The sequence below is a fragment of the Lissotriton helveticus genome, chromosome 1_1 (genome assembly GCF_964261635.1).
Source record: "Lissotriton helveticus chromosome 1_1, aLisHel1.1, whole genome shotgun sequence".
Lineage (NCBI taxonomy): Eukaryota > Metazoa > Chordata > Amphibia > Caudata > Salamandridae > Lissotriton > Lissotriton helveticus.
In genome coordinates, this window is record NC_136057.1 from 1,282,937,871 (window position 1) to 1,282,964,564 (window position 26,694).

General features: G+C 44.7%; 1 protein-coding gene across 5 annotated transcripts in view; it reads right to left on the minus strand.

The window, feature by feature from the left end:
* The window catches only part of CADPS2 (calcium dependent secretion activator 2), a 2,489,915-nt gene that overhangs the window by 484,180 nt on the left and 1,979,041 nt on the right, over positions 1-26,694 (minus strand). For all 5 annotated transcript variants that reach the window (XM_078680818.1, XM_078680809.1, XM_078680789.1 and 2 more), the window contains one exon: positions 13,436-13,539. In XM_078680818.1, coding sequence (XP_078536944.1) covers positions 13,436-13,539 — 104 coding nt within the window. The remainder of the gene's footprint in view (positions 1-13,435; positions 13,540-26,694) is intronic.

A 26,694-nucleotide genomic window follows, 5' to 3' on the forward strand; every position in this document is an offset into this window, starting at 1 on the left:
ACGTCCACTTCAGCCACACCACGCAGCCCCCCTGGACCAACCACCACTGCGCACATTTCACCTTCAACACAACCACCGCACCCAAACCAGCCACCCCCCCTTCATGAAGAAACTGGAGTAAAATCACTGAAGAACTCGTCAACGCCACCCTTCTCCAGGACCCCCCACTGCCACGACTGACGCATACTCCGCAGCCACAGAATTTCACAGATGGATCTCCAGATGCGCAGGCAAGATCACCCCCCTCCGCCCGCCAGCCAAACAATGCCCCCCATAGGCCGTCTAGTTCACCACCAAACTCCAAGTCGCCAGGCGCACCTGCAGATGGCTCGAGAAGCCCTGGCGAAGCCAGAAAACCCCAGATGATTTTAACAACCACAGGAGCGCCCTGAAGAAGTACCACTAGCTCATAAGGGACACGAAACGGACCTTTCTCAAGAGTAAAATTGACGCCAGCGCAACCAACGCCAAGGAACTCTTCAACGCAATTCAGCAATTCACCAAGCCCCCCAGCAATGCCACGGACGTCACGTCTTCCCAGGAACTCTGCAACAAGCTCAGCTCCTACTTCCGTCAGAAGATCAAGATCATCTACAACCATTTCAGCGACCAGACACTGGTCAACACCCCTTCTGCCTCTGCTGACCATCAACCGACCATCACCACCTGGACCCCCACCACGGTGGAACTCATCACCGCGACCATGATGAAAACCAGATCTGGAGCCCCCCGCACATCTACCAGAGGGCCGCCACCAGCATCGCCCCCGAACTACGTCAGACCATCAACGCCTCCCTCCAATCCTGCAACTTCGCCGACATCTGGAAGCGGGCTGAAGTCAAGTCCCTCCTCAAGAAACCCACGGCCGACCCAACAGACCTAAAGAACTATAGGCCCATCTCCCTGCTCCCCTTAGCTGCAAAAATCGCCGAAAGACTTGTAAATGCACAGCTGACTGCGTTTATAAAAAAAAACGCCATCCTAGATGCCTCCCAGTCTGGATTCCGCAGCAACCACAGCACCAAGACTGCCCTCCTCGCTGCCACAGGTGTCATCCGCATGCTACTCGACCAAGGACACACCGCAGCCCTCTCTGCGCATTCGACAACGTCACACACCACACCCTGGCAGCCAGACTGCACAACGCTGGGATACAAGGGACCGCCTTCACCTGGATCTCTTCCTTTCTCTCCGGCAGAACCCAGAGGATTAGACTCCCCCGTTCATCTCCGAACCCACAGAGATCAGCTGCAGAGTACCACAGGGATCATCGCTCCGCCCCATGCTGTTCAACATTTACATGGCCCCCTCACTGCCATTGTCAGACAGCACAGACTCAACATAGTATCCTATGCCAATGACACCCAGCTCATCCTCTCCCTCACAAAGGATCCCGATGACACCAAGATCAGCTTCCAGGAAGGAATGAAGGACGTCGCGGCCTGGATGAAGGACAGCTGCCTGAAGCTCAACAGAGAGAAAACAGAGATCCTCATCTTGGGACCTTCGACCTCTGCCTGGTATGACACTTGGTGGCCCACCGCCCTCGGTAGCCCCCCCACCCCGACGACAGACCACTCACGCAACCTCAGCATCATTCTCAAATCCTCAGTCACCATGACCCACCAGATCAACACTGTCACCTCCACCAGCTTCAACTGCCTCCGAATCCTCTGAGAGACCTTCAAATGGATCCCCCTGAGCACAGAAAAACTGCCACCCACGCACTCAGAACCAGCAGACTGGACTACGGAAACACGCTCTACGCCGGCATCAACAAGACCCTCCTACACAAACTCCAAACAACCCAGAGCGCCGCGGCCAGACTCGTGCTCAGGACACCTCGGCACGAACACATGACGCAACACCTCCGCAACCTACAATGGCTGCCCATCGAGAAGAGAATTACCTTCAAGCTTCTCACCCACACCTACAACTCCCACCACAACATCGGACCCAAATACCTTAACGAGAGAGTCTGCTTCCACGCACCAAAAGGAATCTATGATCCGCTGACCTCACCCAAGCAGAAATCCCCGGCATCCGTAGAACCAGAGCAGGAGGAAGGTCCTTCTCCTACATCGCAGCCAAGACCTGGAACAAGCTCCCAGTCAGCATTAGACGCTCCCCGAACCTACACGCCTTCAGGAGGGACCTCAAGTCCCTGCTCTTCGACTGAACCGGAGCTGCCCCCACCCCCAGCGCCTTGGGACCCTCACGGGTGAGTAGCGCGCTTTATAAACCCCCTGATTGATTGATTGATTGATTGGCTCTCTTCGGTTCCTTTGACAGGAGGAAAGATAAAGAGGGCCATGTAGTTGTCGCTACAAAGGTGCATTCAAGCATTCTACTGTCTGCCTAACCCATCCTATTCCTCCCTTCAAACAATCAGTTCTCTTTCCTACCCATTGTTTGTTTCATACAATTATACTGCTACTCCACTCACTTCACATATTGTTTTATCGATGGGCAAAGTCATTCTCCCTTCGCATACTGCACGACATGGAGTTGGAAACCGTGTTAGCAAACATAATGGCACAGAGGATGCCAAAACCCATGATATCAGATATCCTAATAACTAACATCCCTTAAAGCCTAAGAATATACCTAACTCACAATCGGGTTACATTGTAAAATTCACGTGATGTCCACTCCACATCCCTCCCAATCCTTCAGTCCTTCACCCTTCCTGTCATGCTAGCACAGTGGCAACATGCCTGACTACTCTGTAGACCTTATGCACAGTTCACAGTTAACACCTAAATGTGTACAGAAAATCTATGCGCACTCCTTTGAAATAAGGACAGTGAACACAGGTATACTATGGTGCAAAATGTGAATATATTTATGAGCAGGGCACACATCAACAATAAAAATCCTGAAATTAACCTTGTCCACTGCTAACATGCGGCAGATTTGTCAAAATTGTGTGCAATGCAGCAAGACAACTTGCTGTGTTACACGACAGTGCTAAGTCCTAAATAAAAATATTAAAAATATTTTGTTTTACAAAATTACACTTACCTAGCCCAATATCGTGGAGCAAATCCTGCTCCTGGTAGATTATGTTGGCCCAGTAGTCCATCAACTTGTTGCTGGGTGCAGGAGACCTCACGATGTTGGTGCATGCAGGTCTGCACTCTCCCATACCTCAGCCGACACTCTGCTAGGCTGTAGTCCCTACCGGGCCTGCTACAAGTATGAGGGGGAGTTGGTACAGCATATAAAAAACAAGCATTTGCAATGCAATAGGTCTCGCATTCACACAGGTTTGAGCAATTGGTATTGTAAATGACATTGCCTTTTATTTATGTTTTGGTTTTTAAAACATAAATAAAAGCCATTATCATTTACAATGCCAATAGGTCAAACGCACGTAAATGCGAGACTTATTGCATTGCAAATGCTTGTTGTAATCAAAAAGACATTTTCCACAGTGCATACCGGCTCCTTTAATCGTAATCACAAAAACAAACAGTATCAGTGACGAGTGCGCTTTCAATTGTAAATTTCCTGTGCCATGTTTTTGTCATTCCTGACATTTTTTGGTTGTTGAAAAAAATTATCGTAACACTTAAAATTCGAGGTGCAAAAGACACAGCAGGAAGTCATGGACTCATGCGTGGCGTGCACAATCCCGGGCGGAAGTCAGACAGGCCGGGGGCGGGACGTCAAGACACACCGGAAGCCCAGGCGGGAGCCTACCCAGCACTGGGACGTGTGGGCAGGAGGAGAAGGGCGGCTGGCGCTAGCGGGGCTCCCGTGAGGTGAGAGAGCCCCGCACCGAAGGAAGAGACCGCCGCCGCCTGCAACGAGCCCTCGCATGGAGAGCTGGAGACGAGTACCGGTGAGTGGGGGCCTTTGCTGAGCTGCGAGGGCGGGGGGCATGTGTGTGTGCGCGTGCGGCGGGGGGGGCTCTGTATGTGTGTGAGCGTGCGTGTGTATGTGTCTTGGAGTCTGTGTGTATGCGTGTGTGTATGCGTGTGTGTGTGTTTAAAAGAGGCCGATGACTGTGGGGGGGGAGGGTGTGTGTGTGAGCGAGCGAGTGTCTGTCTGTGTGTGTATGCGCACGCATGTTGCTGAGAATGTGGACGGAGCCGACGTGCGCGTTCAAGCAGTCAAATCCAGCAGCAGAAGCGCGTGACACCCTCCTGTCCCTAATTCCCCCGAGACGGCTGACTAAAGTTGTCAAACTGGAGCATCCTATCGGATGCAACTCCAGCTCGACCTAACTAGCGGCGCCACCTCCACCTCACTAAACAAGTGGCAGGGTATCACTCCCTCGTGCTAGGGCTAGGGTTTGGGTGGGGTGGATAAAAAAAAGTCTAACCAGGAGAAAAAAATGTAAGTAATCGCACAGGGAAGTAGGAAACTAATAAAAAAGTGTAAATATATATTTTAAATGGTGAATGATGGAGAGGAATGAGGTGAATTGGGTTGGATGGTGGCTAAGGAAGTAGGAACACAAGATGACTACTAGGCTGGAGCAGGCATTAAAAACAAAATGGCTGCATGCTTGAGCAACAAGATGTGCTGTAAGCAGTCTTTTTGCGTGAGAGAGGCATCACCAGCATCATTTTTCTGAAGCAACATGTGTGAGACGCATCTTGCAGAATTCCTGGAGAATTCTGCGTGACTACGCTATGTGGGATTTTGTGAGTTACGTTCACCGATACTTAAAAAAAGTGACTCTACTTTATTGCTTCCTGCTGTTTGCACTGGGATTCCTTGTGTCTACTCTTTTAGCCTATAATGTTATTGAGGTTTGTTCTGCTGTCTGTCTGTATTGACGTAGCTATTACTGGGTAACTAGTTGCTTTTTGTGCTTACTATAATTGACACTGATGACATCACTACTGATATCACTGATAAGATCACATGTGACATCAGCATTCACCAAGGTTTAGGAATATTGGTTTTAAGCATAGGCTGTCATCATATGTGAGGTGATGAGTTGCGGATAGTGCGGGACACGAGTTATGGGTTTTGCAGATTAGAGTAATTGGAGCATGTCAATGGTTTAAAAACAGTATTTGGTATGAGCAGAACTATAACTTCCCAAAAAACAAAGTCTCTCTTTGTTTCCTTAATGAAATGCAGCACTTAGCTTCACACCACCCAGAAAAAGCTGCACAAAGCCTTTAGTCACATGCAGGGGTACCTGTGTACATTCATAGCACACAAATCTGTTGCACAGGACCTTCCCCTGTACACAATGGGCTCCACTATCTCATCCAAACTGCAGACATATGGGGGCCTTTGGATGGGGTTCTGCTCAGTGCCCTGCCCCATCACATCCAACTCAGCTGTCCGCCGCATTTGACCATGCCCAGCTGGCTCTAATTCCATTTTCCAACCCACACTAGCTGTGGAAGGTCTTTAAGTTCTAGGCCAAAGGCAGCCAGAATCCATGGAACCTTTGACACCGTAAACATTTCTTTTTCATTTTTTTAAATTCATGATTTTAGTCCACAATTGCAATTTCTGAATCCCCAAAAATTCCTTCTGATGCCTCCCATCAAAGTCTCTACATTAAGATAATATTTTCCATGCCACATTACTGATTTTTCATTAACCCTTTACTTCGCATTGAAAGCCAAATTTGCAACTAGGAAACTCAGAAAATGCTTTTTTCCCCCAAGAAAAAATTGCATTTTCCGAACCTCTCAGGAATGTCATCTCACCCTTTGTCTACCACTAATGCTCAGCTTGCCACCATAAAAAAAATTCCATTACACCAAAATCATGATTACTTCTCATACTCACAATTTTTTTAATGCTGGAAAAAACCACTAAACAGTAGCTTTTCTCCAACGAATCGTCCTCTCAAAAATTTGAATATGACTGACAGAGATCATCATCTAGCAACGGTGATTACAACCGTCAAATGCCAATATTTTTACAGCCTCACTTTAACCCTAGTTTTTTGCAAACAATTCTGAGCAAGTTTTTGCTTAATCACTAAAGGAATTCAAGTTGGAACAGGTCACATCACATCCATGTTTAGCGACAATTCAAACACCAGGTTTTTCTGTAGGCACTACAGTTTTTTTTCTTTGTGGGCATTAATTTTGTGATATCCTGCAAGTGTTGCTTCTCTTGATACACCTTCATGAACCTCCCCAAGACTGAGTCAAAGTGGTTGAATCAGATTTTAGAAAAGCTTTGAGGAGTTTCATGAAATGGAGTACAATATACTCAAGATAGGCGTTTCGTATAGGAACTGTGATGGAGCCATATCTACAGAGTTCTATTGCACTTCTACAATATAATATATTTATTTCAACCATTGCAAAAAATAGATACCTTAATTTGGCTACACAAACGTAATGTGTTTGGAAGCTTTTGTGAGGACCAAACCAGTTTTGGAATGAAGAATTTGTAATATTGCAACACAATTTAATAGTGAGGTTTGCTTATTGCCACATCAATTCTGATTGCAATTGATTGGCAGAGGCCCCATACTCTCAATGAGTCATTGTTTGGTATTTGCACATGTGGGCGGGTTTCTTGTGGTATAAATTCTTGTCCCACATTTGAGTTCCATGGTCGAGTCACAAGTTAAACAGTATTTCCCTCATCTGTTGTATTTGAGCAAATTACTCTATTTTGAAAAATGCTCAAAACTTTTGGGGGGAATGTGGCGGAATAACATTTGGCATAAACACAGAATGGATAGTGTTTCCTTAACACCTATAGGTTTGCTACCAAAAAGTACCTTCAGTTGTTGCACATTCATATTCTTTCCTAATGGATCAGCCTCCAATTTTAATTTTCAACAGGCTTGCGATAAGGACAGTTCTATTCTTCCTTAACAGCTTTTTATGTATTTTGTAGTCTGCTTGTATTTAATTTATATAAGAAATGTTTCCAATCTAATTGTATAGATAATGTGTGTTTTAAAGTTTTTTTGTTGGATATAACATTTAAGATATTTAATGCAAGGTTACAAAATATTTACGCTTATTTTTCAGCCAGCAGAACTTGTATTGCTCTGTTTTATTCCTCTCCATAATTTCTGTTTTAAAGTTTTTTTTGTTGGATATAACATGTAAGATATTTAATAAAAGGCTACCCGTTGATCCCTCTCCATATTATTTTTAAAATGTAAGCACTATTACCAAAATTGTAAAATGTTATTAGACTTTTGTTCTGTGATATTTTATATATATATATATATATATATATATATATATATATATATATATATCCAACAGGAACAAGCGCTATATGCAACGCTGCAAGGACCACATCAGAAATACTTGGTTTGTTCTTTTATTAGGAGGTACATAGGCATGACGCGTTTTGAGTCAGGCGACTCTTCCTCAAATGCCTCTTACTGCCATGTCAGTGGGTTCGTTGAGTATTTAAAAAAAAATAATATATATATATATATATATATATATATATATATATATATATATAGAGAGAGAGAGAGATTTTGATATTTATTGTCACTAGTAATGCCATAAATTGATTTATCACATATATTTAAAAATATATTACACATAGAAAATGCATTTGTCTCAGAATAGTGTCGATCAAAATGCACAATCACACCCTTCTTTTGAACGATGATGTCTTCCACTGAATAGGTTCGCAAGAGATGAACTGGGTCATGACATGGGAGGGCTGGGTATATTTCTTCTCTACCCTTTCTTTTCACCTCATGGCCCAGTCTATGGACAACCCATCCACGAGCAGAAAATATTGACCTTTTGATAGAGCATTTTTACCTGTGGAGCAGATAATCCATGCAATGATCCTGAATGTTAGAGTATTTCTTTCCTTTTTTTCTTAACACAAACACACATTTTGTAATACAATGAGAGTCTCCGTACCATGTTCCTTCCATGTTGTCAGCAAATATAAAGTTTAGAGTACAATGAAAGATATATAAAAATACTCAATCCATTGCTGTCTGCACTTGCTAAGTGCAGACATCAATTATGCAGACATACGTGCATTATGTCACTGTTTCTTCCTTGTCACTGTGGGTGTTGTGTTTCTTCCTTCCCACTGTGAATTAGGTTACTGTGTTGGTTATGTTACTGTATTCTCCTTGTCACTGTGTGAGTTATGTTACTGTGCTCCTTTCATGTGTGTGTGTGTGTTATGTTGCTTTTTCTTCCATATGACTGTGTGAGTTATGGCACAGTTTTTCTTCCTTGTCACTGTGTGATTCATGTTCGTGTGTTCAATCTATGCCAATTTGTGAGTTATGTTACTGTGTCCAAAGAAACTGCGTGAATTATGAAGCTATATTCCTTCTGTGTCACTGTATTACTGTGCTTCATGTCACTGTGGGGTGTGTTGCTGTGTTCCTTCCTTGCCCCTGTGTGAGTTATGTTACTGTGTACAATAAGACTGCATGATGTACCTTCAATGTCACTTTTGTGAGTTATGTACTATGTTAAATCTCACCGTGTGAGTGTTACTGTGCCCCATCTGTGAGTTTTAGTTTTATGTGCCATGTGCCACTGCCCCCTACCTATGGGATGAGGTCAGCGTCCACAATGATTCTTCTACTCTTCATTTCGCTTAATTAAAGACATTTTCGTCAAACTCGCTTAGGCTTGACCACAGTTCCCCTTATTTAAAAGGTGCGGTTCTTTTGTGAACCTATGATAAGAAGGTTCACGACATTACGATTGTTCAGGAAGTAACCACTTTTTTCAATACTATTCCAAAATATCAATGTAGGAAGATGGTTAATAAAGCATCATTAATATTTTTAAAAGGGCTCTTTTTTTCAGAAAACCATTTTGATTAGGGCAATTTGTTTTAAATATATGTTTAACAGAATTATTTAAGTCAAAAAGTAAAATAACATTTATGATAGAGTCGGATGATGTTGAGTTTGAATCTGTGCGATAAATATGAAAAATGTGCTGGAATAAAACGATGTATTTATTATTCAGGAAAAATACATGTTCGCTCTGGTACAGTGTGCTGCTGACTCCAAGGTAGGCTACCGGTCCCCGGGGACTTGTTTCTGATGATTGAAACAGCTGTTTCTGTAGTTTAAAATAAAATATCCATAGCATTTTCTCACTTGACAGATGCCAGTGAAACCTCGGTTCTGTTGTGCGAGAAGAAAGCAGATGTTTAAAAGTATCATATTTATAACAATATCCAACATGACTTCGGCTTACCTGCGGGTATGATTGGCTGCAAGTTTATATTTCTATGATGACATTTCTACTGTTTCTTGGAGTGGAAAAAACCGCATCGGGCTTTATTTTTGTGCACACATGCACAATATTAAAGTCCAGTATTGATTAGGCATGGGCAAAGTTTTTGTTACTCTATTGTAATCTTGCATAATTTCTGGCATTTCGTGTTACACTTGTTATGAGAGACTCATAAAATTGAGCCAGTATGCCACATTGTGTCATTTCAAGCCAATTGAGGTAAAAATCCTATCACTTGAGCACAGGAACAACACCAACGAACAGATTGTGAGTGGCTTTTGTTCTGTGGTACTGTGCTTTTTGTGCTATTTGTATAGCGTCAAAGGCGTTCACTCCTTCATTTTTATTCCATGGTAAAATATAGCGTTCATGCAAGATTTGCATTTTGAGTGACTTCGCGAAATTAAGCAAAATGAAATTACACATTTTTCGCTCAGCCGTGGTATTGATAGGTGAATGTTTTCTCTACATATTGGAAAATGCACTTTGGCACAGCTTGTGAGCACCATTATGTCAGAAGCGACTGTTTGCTAGTTACTGGCATGTGTTGTGATTTTTAAACTGGTAGGAAGGACTTTCAGGGGCTCTTTTCCTGCGCTGTAGGCGGGCATCAAACGGATGGTGAGGGCATGACAGACGCCACATAGCAGGGAGTTCTCAAGAGTAGTGTGGCTGAGGTGGTTCCTATCTATCTATCATGTGCTCAGGAAGGGCCCACTGTTTGGGAGTAGGGAGCAAAACCCTGATCACAAGTGAGGGCAAGTTACGCTAAAAATGGCATGATCACATCTGAATGCTGGGACCGCTGACAGGGATCTGTCTGGAGATGCAAGAACAGCATTCAAGGGTGGTACAGTTCAAATGGAAGACAGTACACAGGCATGTACCATAGCCAAGTCTGATCAGAAGGATGGGGGATACACCTGAGTGATAGAATTTAAAGCAGGAGGCTTGCATCCCTTACAGGGATCCATCTATAATAAAATAGCTCATTTCTTGGCTGGTGCTGCTCAAATAGAAGACAACACACATTTGTGATGAAAAATGAAGTCTGATATTTCTCAAAGAGAGCCATTTGCGCTTGTGTGATGAAGACGTAAGGCTGGTACCGTTCAAAGGGAGCTCTCAGTACATGTCTGATCACTAGTGACGGTTGAAACCACTCAGAAAAAGGTGGGTGCACAGGCGTGATTACAACTGAAGGCTACCATCTCTCGATGGGAAGATGCTAAACATGCATGATAACAAGCGAGGGGGTCATACAGCTCTTAGATTACATGGCATGGCAGTTTAATACTTCTACTGTTCACAGGTTGCAGGGAAGCTTAGATTAAGCTTTTCTTCAGATCTGTGAAAATACACTTTCTTAAACAGGGTTGAAATGCTTCAAAAATATAGTTCAATTTAAAAATGAGTTATGTAGAAGTAAACATCTGGCGGGTGTCTCTCTTCCAGTGGAGCTGGAACACTTTTCAGATTGAGGGTGCTATCATTGTTACATCACTTAAGTCATAGGAATAGTGAAAACGTCAAGTGTTATACAAGGAACAAGTGCAGCCAATAAGCAAAGCCCATTCAGCAGGAGTATGGTATGGGTGTATGTAGTATGTAGGCAGTGGTGCTTTTTACTAAAGCATGGCACTGTAGGGCATTGTCATTTATAGGCAGTGCATTTTCAATTGAAATCAACAATAAATGTGCACAGACATGGAAGTGTACTAAAAAAACTATATATCTAACAACCAATATTATGAGGAAATTGGGTTTCAGCTCAAATTGATCATTTGCGCATCACCCAGTCAAGAGGCTTAATTTGTTTTGATCCTTTTGGGATCTTTGTTTCTTTCACACTTCAGAATTACCACAATGTGCTTCATTTGTGCGTTCTTAACTGCTGATATATTTTGAAATAACTGTACAGTTAACATATGTTTATTTGAAATATTTTGCATGTTAAAAAATTGACATCGTGCAGCATTTCTTTAACACTCCTTGTACCCCAGTAAGATTGTCACCTCCTTCAAATTACAAAATCCTCTCGTTTTGGAATCAGAGTAAGAAAACCTCTATCTTGAACGCAGTGGCATAGTGGTGAGGGAGGCTGGGGGTGGTCACTTTTTTTGGAGGGGGGGGGGGCAGAAAGCGCAAAGTAAGTTTTCTTTTTTTATATTTTATTCTACCTCGTCCTTGTCTGTCACCTTCTCACCCGCTCATCGTCATCTGTCACCTCCACCCTCGCTCATCGTTGTCTGTTGCCTCCACCCCCAGCTCTTTCCTTGACGTCCATCAGTGGGTAGCAAACTCAGGGATTTCACCAGGCAGGAACATCTCTAGCTAAGCCACTGCTTGAACGAGCACCAATGTGACCAGATAAAAACAAGATTTAAAGATATCTGTATTTCTCATTTGTCTTCTGAATTCCATCATAGGTATTAGAGGGGTACGGTAGTACCCAGTGCACCGCTACTTCCAGGCCCTACACTATCTTCTTCAATGAAGTGTGTAATTTCCCGCTAATTAGGACATCCTTATCTCTTCTTTCGTTCTTCCTCCTATGTAGTACGTGGCCTCAACTTGTCGACTAAAAAGTTGCTCATTCTTAAGTTTCAGCTTACATTGAGGTGGCTTTGAAAAGCGATGCTTTCCAGTGCCAGGATTTAGTAAAAGCAGAGATTCACCCACTCCCCGTATTTTAAGCTCTTATAACATGTAAATGCAGCATTAATGGATAGCGTCACTGCAGTAGCATAAACAGAAGGTCGGCTCATGCTGATGGAGTAAAAGCAGGTTTGATGAGCACATGTCATTGCTTATTTATTATTATTTATCCCTTGTTAAAAATTAAGATGCTAAATGACAACCTTCCTATTCTTGTGCAGTGCCATTGCACACAGCTCCATCAACATTTCAAGTAACATAAAGAAAGAAGAATTGTATTAAGTATCTATATATTTTAGCTAAGGCTACCAATCTAAGGGCCCGATTGTGATGGTGGGCGGATTTATGTCTGCCTGCTCACCACCCTATTGGGGATTGGGACTGCCCTGCAGGTTGTCGGTGGCCCCAACATAGGTATTTTGATGCGACCGCCACCACGGGAGCTGCAGCACCTGCCGCAATGCAAAAAGGGACAGTTTACATGTCCCTACACTACTTGGCAGGCACCATTCAGTGTCTCTAACATGGTGCAGAGGTTTGTAAGGGGGACCCTTAGGTGCGCCCCAGATCCCACATCTGGGGGCCAGGAGGAAAGGGGGACCACTACGGCCCCCAAATTCCCTTTCTGCCTGCCTTATCAAAGCGGGTTAACCGACATGAAAGGCCGGTGGAAAGAGACATTGTAATCCCTACAGTGGTGCCTGGCAGGCACCGCCAACATGTTAGGGATTACAAGCTCCTCCACTGCACTGGCAGGCTCAAGGAGCCCATCGGATGTGTGGCGGTTGGACTTTCCAACCGCCGTCACCCCGCCCACCATTATAATATGGTAGGCGGAAAACATGTCTCTGATGGTGGGGAGACCACCACCAACAGCCTGCCGGTTGCGGTCTCTCCCACAATCGGCCCCTAAGTTAAAACAATATTGTTTATAACAAGTGATGACCTATAGTTTTCCATTCTGTCTATCATTTGTGTCAGGCCCTGAACTGACCAAGAGTCGTCATTCCATTGAAACGGATCAAAAGTAATTAGAAAACATACAACACGGAGTGCAGAGTAGTGATAAATCTTTTTCAAAGGTTAACTGGTCTTTATTAGGATTTGGATACTAAGCTGGCGACGTGAGACATTTGGGCAATCAGTATTAATGTGTGTCATGACAAAATAATGAAAAATTACTGCCACTGTATATATCACATTAAATTGCACGGGATTCACAGTGCGCGCGCCAACCAAACATGGGATTCACAGTGCGCACGCCAACACAAACCTGGGATTCACAGTGCGCGCGCCAACCAAACATGGGATTCACAGTGCGCACGCCAACACAAACCTGGGATTCACAGTGCGCACGCCAACACAAACCTGGGATTCACAGTGCGCGCGCCAACCAAACATGGGATTCACAGTGCGCGCGCCAACACAAACCTGGGATTCACAGTGCGCGCGCCAACACAAACATGGGATTCACAGTGCGCGCGCCAACACAAACATGGGATTTACAGTGCGCGCGCCAACACAAACCTGGGATTCACAGTGCGCGGCCCAACACAAACCCGGGATTCATGGCATCGCCTTACCTCTGAATGGTGCTCTTCATTCTGCTGCAGCACCTCAATGCAGAGCTCTGCCAGCTGGACAACATCTTCCAGTTTTTTTGATGGAGGTGCTTGGTTCATGGTCTCTAGGAGACAAAGACACAACGCATTTAAAAGACTGAACTAGGTTACAATGAAACACTTTCAGACACAGCAACATGTGCAGCCTAACTGGAATGGAGCAGTGGAAAGTCTGTCTTCTGACGGGAGACACTGCACACTTTGGCTGTCCTCAATGAAGAGCCCTGACCAGGTCACCAGAAGACAACCAACGGCAGCTAGAAAAGAGGCATCGAGCCCGGAGGCAGGCTCGGGAAAACATGCCGCGGAGACTCCTTACACAATGCGTGGGTCGACTATAAAAAGTCTTTCTGATCAGATACTGGAGAACAAACACTTTCATTAAAGCGCAAGCGTCGGCTTCTGCAACTGGGGCGCTTGAATGCTCAAGGTCAGGCGAACAAAGGCAGCGGGCACTGCCAGGGCAGCCTCGCCAGATGAGGAGCTTGTGCATTAGCGTCCTTCGCGTCTCGTAAAACTTCACATTCCTGCCATGCTTCTCAGTTGAATAGAATACGAGGAAGATGAACCCTGAGGTAGCACCCAGAGCTGAGCCAGTGCGAGCCACAGAAGTGGAAACCGCTGCCAGAGACAACACAATCTACTCCCAAGTCTGACTCAGACACTTCAGAGCCACAGAATAAGCAGCAGGACGGCATAACTGAGAGAGCACAAATCTGAACAATGTATAAGTGCACCATATTTACAAGCACGTAGTTAGTTAACGTATACCTTGCACCAGAGTGTCTTATACCCAGTAGTGAAATGTATAGAGTGTTCAAGTAGGGTAACAATAATCATAGCAATGTGAAGACTAATGTAGAAATGTTGGAATGAATATGAAAACCTCACGTTCTCATGTTAAGTGATCATGTAAGAGTTAAGTGGAATCTTGCAAACCAGTTAAATTGTGTAGGCCTCATGGCAATTCACAAGTAAAAATAAAAGTGCTGCTAAAATAATGTGAGGTGGGATTAACATGGTTCTTCCAAAATGTATTATCGAATTTAGTATTGAAATATATGTTTTATAGATGTGTTGCATTATAGAAACGTGTGTTAGTTAAGAATACTGTTTAAATCAAGTTAAATGTTTTCAGAGTGCAGGGACCCGCTTCATGTAAATCAAGTAGGCTCGAACAGATAATGTCGTTTCTTTGATCTGCAATGTGCTCGTTAGAGAAGGAGTCGAGAGGCGCCAAGTACAGTGCTTTACATATGTTTTATGACCTATAGATATGGTGGAGTCTGGAATTTGAGGCCCACTGTAGGACGGTCTGTATGCAGGTGCGAGGGGTCCTAATCAGTCGAAATGAATGGGGCTTTGTTCAGTGGCGCTTGGCGCAGGCCTGTAGGAGTTTCCAGGAATTTCAGGGGGTACCAGCGCGCTGGAGAAGAAGCCTGGGAACCAAGGTCAACTTTAACGAGGGTCTTGAAGAGTACCATCATGGAGTTTGCCGCTCAAAACTGCACCACGTGAGGGGCGTCCCGAGGGGCGTTTCTGTCGGAAATGTGATTTTGTATTAGGGAAAGCGACCCGGGAGGAGAGCAGAGCAGATGATATTGGAAGCCTAAGAGAGCGGTTGGGTAGGCAGATAGGCTGATCACAAGAGACCGATTTACAGAAGAGACAAGGAGAAGTGCGTGATCTTCTTAGGAAGTCACCACGGCTGACACCTTTTTGGGGTAAAGATCTTGTTAAGTAGGGATGTCACTTAGTCTAGTGTAGGGACAGACTAACCTGAATTTTCTTTTCTGTAATGACTCTTAAGTTGCAACTTGTATCCATTCTTGCAACTCTGATGAATTTCGATCTTGTACTTATTATTCTGTTTTGTAGACTCAGATTATTCAAAGAATTTATGTTTATAGTGATACCAGTATACCTTTTAAATCTCATCTTGAGAAGTTTGTATCTTCAGTTATCTTTGACTTTATATTAAATCTTTGAACTTTATCATTGGTCAGTGGTCATTTAGAGTGGTGTAAGTTCTTAACTGATTGACCTAGTAGTAGATTGCCTTTTACTCAATGACAGGTACCAACGATCCAGTCGACCTGATTTGGGATCTGGTAAGGTAACTAGAAACCAGAAATCCCGCGTTAACAGTTGGTAGCAGTTAGGATGGTTATCTTCTTGAGGAAGGTAATCTAGAGAGGTTAGTTTACCCCAAGGCCCCTAGACATCGAGAGACGAGCAGCGGAAGAATCGTGCGCCGAAGGTGCAGACGGGGCGAGAAAAGCAGCAGTATCGGAGGAGAGTGAGTATAACAAGGGTCATGCGTGAACAGATTGCGGTGTTTTGTGTTGTATTTGTAGTGTAATGTCTTGCGGAGTTGAATGCCTGTAGCGTGATTGTGAGAAGGTTGTGAGCGCGCGCAACCTGGTGAACTGGTTACCTGGTAAACGGGTGAACTGGCAAATCTTAAGTTCAGGCCAGAGCTTAAGTGGTTTTGGGTGTATCGAACATCCAGAGTAGTTGTCAACTATAGTACGGAAGTCATGAGGTACCATTGACCGCCGTGGGACCGAGATAGGGGGAGTGTAAGAGTGAGCGTATGAGTAACGGACGCTGGTCGAAAGTTACTGTGTGTAAGCAACCTATCAGAGAAGGCGATTGTCTGGACGTAAACGGAAAGACATTTCGTCAAGTTAAGGTGACAACTACAGAAAGACTGTGGGCGTACAGTCAAGAAAGGTGATCGCTTGGACGGAAGTAATAATTTTTCAGAGTATGAATGAGATGCATGCATGACCGAGGAGACGAGCTGAAAAAGGAGGGGAACTGCTGCAAAGGGGGACGGGTGACGTCGGGTAGAGCCGCGCTGTGATTGGGCGGTTGGTGTGACGTTGGTTAGAGCCGCGCTGTGATTGAGCGGTTGGTGTGACGTCAGCTAGAGCCGCGCTCTGGTTGGGCGGCTAGAGTGACGTCGGAGGACAGCCGCGACCGGATAGGCCAGTTAGCGAGAACAGCGCGGTGATTGGTAGATTGTCATCAGGAAGTAAACAAACGCGGAGAAAAGAGAAATCATGAAGTGCTTTAAGTGTTTGAAAGGGATTTTTAAAAGAAAAAGAAGTGAACATTATTACGGGGAAGAGGCACCGCCGGAGGGTACACCAGCTCATTATATGGCAGCGAATGTGGGGCTGCATACGATATTATGGATTGGGGCTTGGAATAAGCTTACGGAAGGAAATGAGGAAATGCAGTTCCCGAAGTACGGGACGTTTAAGTTAGAGGTGTTACATCGGCTAAAAGCAACCATGTCCTCATTGAAACCCTCGCCTAGACCAACCCAGTTTGAGGCCCTTAATGCATGGATTAGGGCGGCGCACGATAGGAATTTGAACAGGCGTCAACAAAGATTGACTCGATCGGTAAGAGCAGTGCGAGATTCTAAATGGGATGAGGAAGCAAAGAGATGGAGGGTACAGGCTATCGAGGTAGAGAAGTTGTATCCAATGAGGGAGGTGGTAGGTGGAAGGAACCTCATGGAAGAGGATGAGGAGAGCGATTCGGAGGACAATGTGATAAACAGATTGTTGATAGACAGACCACCTCCGAGAGTTGGGGAAATTGAAGATAGAGGGCTCGCAAGGGAAGATGGGACTGCCATAGAGGGGTTTACACCACTCCCTATATCGGAATGGACACCTATCAAAGGCGAGGAGACACCTCAAAACAACACAGTACAGAGTGTAGTGGGAAGGTTTGTGGTACAAAAGACGCCAAACAACGAAAAGGTTGAGTCTTTTGGATTACCGGATGCTCTTCAAGTACCTGTTACCATAGGACCTATAGTGTCGATTTACAATCCAGATCAGGGGAGAGGGGAAGAGCAGGCATGGTTAGATAGAGAAAGGATTGAGATGGAAAGGAGGAATAACGTGACAAATGCATGGAAGCAATTGCCAGGATCGGTAACGTGGAACACCCCATTCGATACAACTGTGGGTCTCAACACAGGACAGGGAGGTCAGAGAGGACCGATGGACCTGAGGGGACCACGGCCGAAATCCTATACAGAATTAAGAGCGGACTTGAGAGAATGGGATGGGTCCGCAATAATCCCGGGTAATAGGTCAAGAACAGAACCCGAGTGGGAAAGTCGAGGTAACGGGACTGTATCTCATTGCGGGGCTAGCGAAAGCAGTCAGGGCCGAGAAGGTCAAAGTCAGGAGAACAGAGGAGTTACATGTCCTATGAATGGGAGGGAACAGCAGGAGCAGAATGGTAGGAGTATGGAGTGTGAGGAGATGTCTCGCCTCATGCAAACCGAGGGAGACCAAAGAACACAAGAGTACAGGGATAGGTTTAGGTGCACTCATCACGCACCTGGGGAAAGTGTACAGCACTGGCAAAGAGGGAACAGTGAAAGGTCACGTCATACATTGAGTGATCGGAGGTCACAGATGCATGAGGAAGAAAGAGGGAGTAACGGAATATCTTACCATGCATCCCGTGAAACTAGACAGGAGGGGGAACGCGGGGCTATGAGGCGCGAAGGAGTGTTTCACCATCCACCCCGAGAAGATGGAAAGGCATGGGACCTAGAGAGATGGGAGCATGGGAGGACTCCACATAACTCACCAGAGCCTAGGCGCAGGACTAGGAGCTGGGATGGGAGAGAGGTGGAAGGAGCACCTAGAGCCGAAGTACTGAAAGCTGCGATAAAGGTTAAAAGGCTTGATGTCTCCAGTCTAAAATCCGATCTAGACGAGATTATAGAAGGGACGGTGCCTTTAGAAAGGATCGATTTGTACGAACAAGATGAGCTGCTGTTCATAGCGAAGGATACTACTAGGAAGGCTAGAGCGATTCATGAGAAACTGTCTAACTTGGCAGACAGGTACATGGTAGATTTGTCCAGAACAAAGACATTACAGAGTAACCATAGGTTGCAGTACTCAGACCAAGACCTAGACGAAAAGAGAACTACAGGATTAAAAACACACATAAGAGAGTTGATATCGGGAATAAGGGTGTGGAGAGATCTGGACAAATGGGAAGAGAGATGGTCCAAAAGGGGTACAGCTAGACGAAGTACAAATGGGATGACCCCAGAGGGAAGGGTAATGCAGATGGAGGCATTCCCTTTGCGGGAAATATCAAATGGGAACTATGTACATGTACCATGGAGTAGGGGAGATTTGGCTGCATTTACCAACTCGTTTCCGAAATTGAGGGAAAACCCGGTCGAGTGGTATAAGCAGGTAGAAAGGTTTGTAAAGATCTCCAAAGTATTGTGGATTGATTTGAACACTTTGTTCGACATAGTGGTTCCAGGGGATTTGTGGGTAACGTGCAAGATTAGTGTCCAGTGGCCAAATACAGAGCCTGAGAGGAATGCTAGAACTAATGGACCATCGGACAGTGTCATGGAGAAGTACGAAAGAGTAATAGCCTGGTTAAAGGATAAAGTGCCTCCACAAGATATAGATTGGGTAAAAATAGACCGAACAAGGCAGGAACCCAAGGAGACAGTTCACGAGTTTTATGAGAGATTACTGAAAATATTCAAACAGTATAGTGGACTAGATGTAATGGATCCCAAAGACATAGGGCAGTTTGTGTCAAAGTTCGTTTTGGGGCTGAGACCAGATATTTGTTTGATGATTCAACAACATTTAATTTGTTGGCAAAACAAACCACTAGATGAGATCCTGCGATATGCGAGATACTGCAGTGACGAAATAGATTCTAAAAAGAAAAATCTAAAGGAGAAGCTGATGGTGGTGCAAATGCAGTCAGCCGGAAAGGGCGGACAACAGAAACAGGGAATGGGACGAAAGCCAAATGGTCAGAACAAGGATAATGAAGAAGGCCAGAGATCTAGAGTAGACTTTGCCACTTTAAAGAAGACGACAAAGTGCCACCAGTGTCACCAGGTGGGACATTGGCGACGCGAGTGTCCCTTTAACCCTGAAAATGGAGAGCTAGAATTAGAAGAGCAAGTTCAAGAGGTTCCAGCTCAAAAGGCGACAGTCCCAGGAAGCAAGGTGGTCAAAGGGGGGACTTCGGCTCCAAGAGCTCAGTTTCCACAGCCACCGAAAATCGCGACAGGGGGAAAGGTCTTTAAACAGGTGCCTCTTTTTATTGAGGAAGAAAAATGTTATTATATTGATCCATTGACAGGACAACGTGTGAGTAGAGAAGAGGACTGTACCCTCGGGGCAGTCCTAGAGGTGGATCAAAGAGGACCGTTTGTTGAGGCTGAAGTGGCAGGGTGTCCTACAACGTTCTTAGTGGATACTGGAGCTACTCGATCAACTCTGAGATCAGCGGTGGTTCCAGACTTACCGATGTCAGGGGAAACAATTCAGGTGGTAGGAGTTGCCAACAAAAGGATGACTAGTCCCTTGACTGAACCAGTGTCCGTGAAGATAGGAAACCATATGAATGAACATCAGTTTGTGGTTTGTGATTCGAGTCCTGTATGTCTGTTAGGAAGGGATTTGTTGTGCAAATTGAACTGCACAATATACTGCACCCCGCAAGGAGTGGAGGTACAGACTACAGACGATGATGCTACTTTCAAGGTAGCCAATTCAAAATCTTGCGTAGAACTATATCCTACTCTGACTGTAGAAGATCTTCCCCAGGACCTACGAGATGCAGTGGCGTCAGAGGTATGGGACTTCACAGGAGAGGAAATAGGATTGATTAAAGGGGTAGAACCAGTAAAAATAATGGTAAAGCCAAATGCCGAGTTTCCCAGAACCCCTCAGTACAAATTGTCCCAGGAAACGATTGCAGGAATAAAACCTGTGATCGAGTCAATGATTCAGCAGGGAATACTAAAAGAAATCGTGGGAAGTCCTTGTAACTCCCCGATTATGGGGTTGCAGAAACCTAGTGGGAAATTCAGGATAGTACAGGACCTTCGAAAAATTAACAATATAGTTGTTTCGTGTTGTCCAGTGGTACCGAATCCATCTGTGATACTGTTTCAAATACCATGCCAAGCAGAATGGTTCACAGTGATAGATCTTTGCCAGGCCTTCTTTTCAATCCCATTGGATGAAGAGAGCAGGTACCTTTTCGCTTTTAAAATGGAAGATCGCGTTTTAACATGGTGTCGAATCCCACAAGGATTCACAGACAGCCCATCCATCTTCAACCAGTTGTTGAAGAAGAATCTCGAAAATCTAGTACTGCCGCAGAATTCAGTTCTGGTCCAGTACATAGATGACCTACTTGTTGCGTCAGAGACTGAGGAAGCTTGTAAAACAGATTCCATTGCCTTATTGAACCATTTAGCTGAAAATGGACATAAGGTATCTCCGAGCAAGTTACAGTACTGTCTGACCGAAGTGCAGTATTTGGGACACCGGTTAGAAAAGGGAAAACGTAAGGTGTCTCCAGATAGGATTGAGGCGATAATGAAAATGAATGCGCCTACGACTCAGAGAGAAGTTAGGATGTTTCTAGGAATGGTTGGTTATTGTCGACAGTGGATAGTTAACTTTTCACTGAAAGCAAAACCCTTACAGAAACCGACGCACAAGGAGGTGAGTGATCCGGTACCATGGGACGATGAATGCCTAGTGGCATTCCTGCAGCTGAGAGACGATTTGTGTCGTGCTCCGGCTCTGGGGATGCCCGATTACGAGAAGTCTTTTTCACTTTATTGCTGTGAGAGAGAGGGATGTGCTTTGTCAGTCTTGGCACAGACCCATGGAAATGCCCGTAGACCAGTTGCCTACTTTTCGGCTACATTAGATCCAGTAGCCGCAGCGTTGCCCGGATGTCTCAAATCCGTTGCTGCAACGGGTGTCAGCATTGAGAGGTGTGAAAGTATTGTGATGGGACACCAGTTAGTGGTGTATGTACCACATTCCGTAGAATTGTTAATGACCAGGACCAAGACGCAGCATCTGACCAATAGCAGGCTCAAGCGCTACGAGCAAGTTATCCTTGCTGCGGAGAACGTGACCCTTAAGAGATGCTCTGTTTTGAATCCTGCTACATTGATGCCTCTACCTACTGTAATAGAAGGCGAAGAATGTGAAGACCACGATTGCCTTGATGTGACTGAACTATGCACGAAGCCCAGACCAGATATAGTAGATGAGCCGTTGACTGACCCTGATGAAATTTACTTTGTCGATGGCTCATGTTTAAGAGACGATACTGGTCGACTGAGAGCAGCTTATGCTGTTTGTACCATTACTGGAGTTGTGGAAGCCGCTTGCCTGGAAGGAGTACATTCCGAACAGGTAGCAGAAATCATTGCCCTAACTCGTGCCTGTATAGCAGGAAACGGAAAGAGAGTCACCATATACACTGACAGCCAATATGGTTTCGGTGTGGTTCACGATTTCGGGCAATTGTGGTCTCAGTGAGGTTACATGACCTCTTCTGGTTCGCCCATTCGAAATGGAGAATTTGTGCGGCGGTTGTTGGAAGCATTGCAAGGTCCAGCCGCCATTGCGATTGTAAAGTGTGTAGCTCATACTAAGAATACAGATTTTGTGTCACAAGGTAACCGATATGCTGATGAAGTCGCCCGCTATTGTGCGGAGCAGGACTATTCCTTCACAAAGGTAGAAATAGATGGGGCGGAAGAGAAGACAGAATTGAGTATGATGTTGGAAACTGTAGACACTTGGGAGGATTTGAGGGTGATGCAGGAGAATGCACCCGAAACAGAGAAAAAGGCATGGGAAATAGCAGGTTGCGTGAGAAGCGAGATGGATTTTTGGATTTCAGCAGATGGGAGGGCTGTGTTACCTGAGGAACTAGCGAATCCCATGGCAAGAGAAATGCATGGTCCAGTACACCTAGGAAGAGACGCTATGATGAGGGTGTTTAGGCAGACTTGGTATTGCCCTAAATTTAGGATAGCAGCAGAATCAGTGTGTAAGCGATGTGTTACCTGCCAACAATTAAACATAGGGAAAAGAACACCAGTTACACTGAGTCACATTGGGAGGTCTGGGGGGCCTTTCAATAGAATGCAATTAGACTTTATTGAAATGCCAAAAATCAACCGCCTTAGGTATGTTTTGGTGGTTGGATGCATATTTTCCAGGTGGGTTGAAGCATACCCTACACACAGGCGCGATACACTCACAGTAGCCAAACTGTTGCTCAGGGAGTTGATACCACGCTTCGGGGTGCCTGCCTCTCTGGAATCGGACAGAGGAAAACATTTTAACAGCGAAATTGTGAAGATGTTGTGCTCTGCATTAAAGATCGATCAAAAACTGCATTGTAGTTATCGACCAGAAGCCTCAGGGATTGTGGAACAAGTAAATGGCACTCTGAAGAGTCGACTAGCTAAAGTCTGTTCATCCACATCTTTGAGTTGGCCAGATGCTCTTCCTTTAGTGCTCATGAGCATGCGTAGCACACCTGACAGGAGGACAGGTCTCTCTCCACACGAGATTCTGATGGGGAGGGCCATGAGACTTCCTACGGTTCAAACTGCTGCCCTATTGAATATTACAGATGATCTGATCTTGGATTATTGTAAGGGACTGTCTGACGCCATCCATTCTGTGTCCCTTCAGGTGCATGCGGCTGAAGTTCCATCATCAAGGAACCTGTATCATGATCTGTGCCCAGGGGACTGGGTGCTGATCAAGAAGCACGTCCGGAAGAACTGCCTAGATGTACGCTGGCGTGGGCCCTTTCAGGTAATCCTGATCACGAATACCGCGGTGAAGTGCGGAGGGCTGCCAAATTGGATCCATGCATCCCATACTCGAAGAGTTCCAGCACCTCTAGAAGAAACAGCTCCTCTCCCAGACGAAAGTCCAGTAGTGGAAGAAGAATCCCAAGGGGGGACCAGTCAAGCTGTGGGGGTGTCCGAAGAAGCTGGGAACGCATCTGATCCAGAAGAGGAAGGAAGGCAGGACGGCAGTGAGACCGAAGATGCAACTGAAGGAGAGAGCTGCAGTGAATACGACTCAGACACAGATCAGTACCAGAGCGATCAAGAACCGAGTGTGAGGACAAGAAATAGGAGAACAAGGCGTGAAGCAGCCACCTGGCCAGAAAGAAGGAGGAGGCTGAGCTTGAGGTCTGCTCGGGAAGAAACGCTTGCTCCTATATCCGAAGACTCGGATCCGGAAGAAGATACCCAGGATCAAGCCCAGGAGGGTCCCAGAAGATCAAGGAGGGTGCGAGTGCCTAGCAGAAGGTACTCTACTCCTGATTGGACCTACCTCGTTGCAGATGTCCGTGGGTCACAGAACCGGGAGGGTCAGGGAAGTGAGCCTGATCAGAACTGAACCAATAATCACAGTGCAATTAAGGTTCCTGCTACCAGGAGTGGAAGCCGAAAGGTTGCTGACACTGAACATCGTCTATCCTCCTCTCCTGAGCGGAATCAGAAAATTGATTTTAGAGACAGTTGATTTTCCGGTTTGTTGTACACATTATCCAATATTGGAGGGAACTCTTCTTCGTTTGGAAATGCTTGAGCGAGTAGTGAAAGTTCTTGGAGCGCTCATTGTCTTGGACTAATACCTTGTTGTGAATGTCTTCGAAGGGGCGCAGAACTGGGAAGGTGAAGAAAGTGATCTTGGTCAGGACGGACCCCTTTGTAACGGTGGATGTAGAGTTGATAGTACCAGGAGTGGAGATTGAAAAAACATTAACTCTTCATTTTGTTCGTCCACTTGTCCAGAGCGAGATAAGGAGAATAATCCTAGAGACAGTCGAATTTCCATGTTGTTGTAAGAATTGCCCAGAATTTGAGGGAATACTTCTTCGTATGGACATCTATGAGGACGTAGTGTCACTTCTTGGAACACTCATAGTTTCAGATTGATAAAAGACTTTTGAAAAGAACTTTGTAAATATTGCTGCAAGATAACCTAGCGCCGAGTGGAAGAAGAAAAAATGGTAGGGGCTTCCTGTTAGAGGATGGAGAAGTGCTAGGGTTTGTCTATTTCTACAGGACTCCAGAACTGTTTTGCGGAGTAAATTGTCAGCTTCCAGGTGTTCAAAAGAGAGACATTGTTCAAAAGAAGAGACTTTGTTCGGAGAGAAGGAGACGTCGGAGATAGAAGAACACCAAAACTACCCTGTTTGAGATCATGGAGGCCGGCAACCCGAACCGCAGGGCAAAATGTATAGTTGGCACTCTTTTAGGGGTGGTGATTTCTCTTATAGTTTTAGTGGTTACTGTCTCATACATAGTGGGACACGAGAGAGATGCAAATGCTGTCAAGGAAGTCAAGGGAGTGTCAACACAAAGAACAACTACTGTTAATTATAAGGGAAACATCAATGACAAAGACAAAGCTTTGTTAGATGCGGAAATTAAAAGGTTACATACAGATGAATCACAGGGGAACTTTAGGTCAAATGCTTATGCCAAATTACTTTACGAGTACATTGATGTCATGGAGGCGAAGAATTGCTAAGTTTGTATGCAATTACCAGCTTCTGTGGATGAGGGTATCAGATACCATCATCTTCCATTGACATATGGAATAACATGTAGTTTGCGGTTTAGCATATTTTATGGACGAGATGGGTTCGAGTATTACTTCTCGAATTTTGACTCGGTGTTACCTGAGGTCCCAAATTACAAGCATCTGAATACATGGGACTATTACAAGAGCGAAGACAGGTTACAGAAATTTTTCATTCCATGGAAAACTCTAGATACATCACATGCCCGAAGAAACAATTTGACTTGTCACGTGTCAGAGATTGAGAAAAAGTTTATAGGGCAGATGGATACTCGATACAGAAGGCAAAAGATTCAAAAAGCTTCAGGACAATGGGAAACAGATTGGACCAAGGAAGAAAGGGAACATCAAAGGAAGGGTAGCAAGGGTCCAATTGCCTTAGATAAAGAGAAAAGGGGGAAACTATGTATTCACAGAAGTTACTCCTATTATGAGAATTTGTTTGTAGGAGAAGTCAGTTGTGAACATGCTTTCCAATTGGAGTATTACTCCAAGGATTTTTTTGAAAGAAATGCAAGCAATACCAAATGTATATTTTGTATGTGGAAGAAATGCTTATGTGAAATTACCAGATAATTGGTACGGATCATGCTATTTAGCAATTGTTTTTCCCAAAATATACCATGCCGAGAATTTAGAGACAACAAAGAGAGGAAAACAAGCTAGAGGAAGAAGAGATCTAGGCGCTGAAGAAGTGGTTGGGGATGTATTTGGTGTGATATTTCCCTTTTTGGGATTGATATTGAATGACATCAAGCTTAGGAGATTGGCTACAGTTGTAGATAGGCTATCTGCCAGTACTGCTAGATCATTAATGCTGGTGGAGGGTGAGATGCAATCGATAAGGGCAATGGTTCTTCAGAACCGACTTGCTCTAGACGTTCTGTTAGCCAAAGAGGGAGGAGTTTGTAAGGCTTTGAAGGTCCAGGAATGCTGCACTTACATTCCGGACTATTCAAAACCTCTAGAAAAATACATACGAAACATCACTGCAATTCACCACGAAATTGAGGATCTGACAAAAGTAAACGTGTGGGAAAAAGTAGGTCATGGAATGGGTAAAGTTGGAGGTTGGTTTGCCAACCTAGGAAAGGGTATCGTTTGGTACATACTGAAACCCATCATCATAATAGTGATTTGTGTAATCACTTTGTGGGGATTGGTGCGTTTGTATCAATGGTATAAAGCAAACAGGTTGCAGAGATCTATGAGAGAACAGGAGAGAAGGTTGACAGCGATGCAAGATACACAATATAAGAGTCTGAAGGCATTGGAGACAATGAAAAGAAGTGGTACTGCCATGACTTCACTTTGAAGGGTCCTACATTTTAGAGATGGTGTTTTGATGGTGAGGACTCCTGAAAGTCATCAAAGGGGGGACTGAGAGAGCACAAATCTGAAAAATGTATAAGTGCACCATATTTACAAGCACGTAGTTAGTTAACCTATACCTTGCACCAGAGTGTCTTATACCCAGTAGTGAAATGTATAGAGTGTTCAAGTAGGGTAACAATAATCATAGCAATGTGAAGACTAATGTAGAAATTTTGGAATGAATATGAAAACCTCACGTTCTCATGTTAAGTGATCATGTAAGAGTTAAGTGGAATCTTGCAAACCAGTTAAATTGTGTAGGCCTCATGGCAATTCACAAGTAAAAATAAAAGTGCTGCTAAAATAATGTAAGGTGGGATTAACATGGTTCTTCCAAAATGTATTATCGAATTTAGTATTGAAATATATGTTTTATAG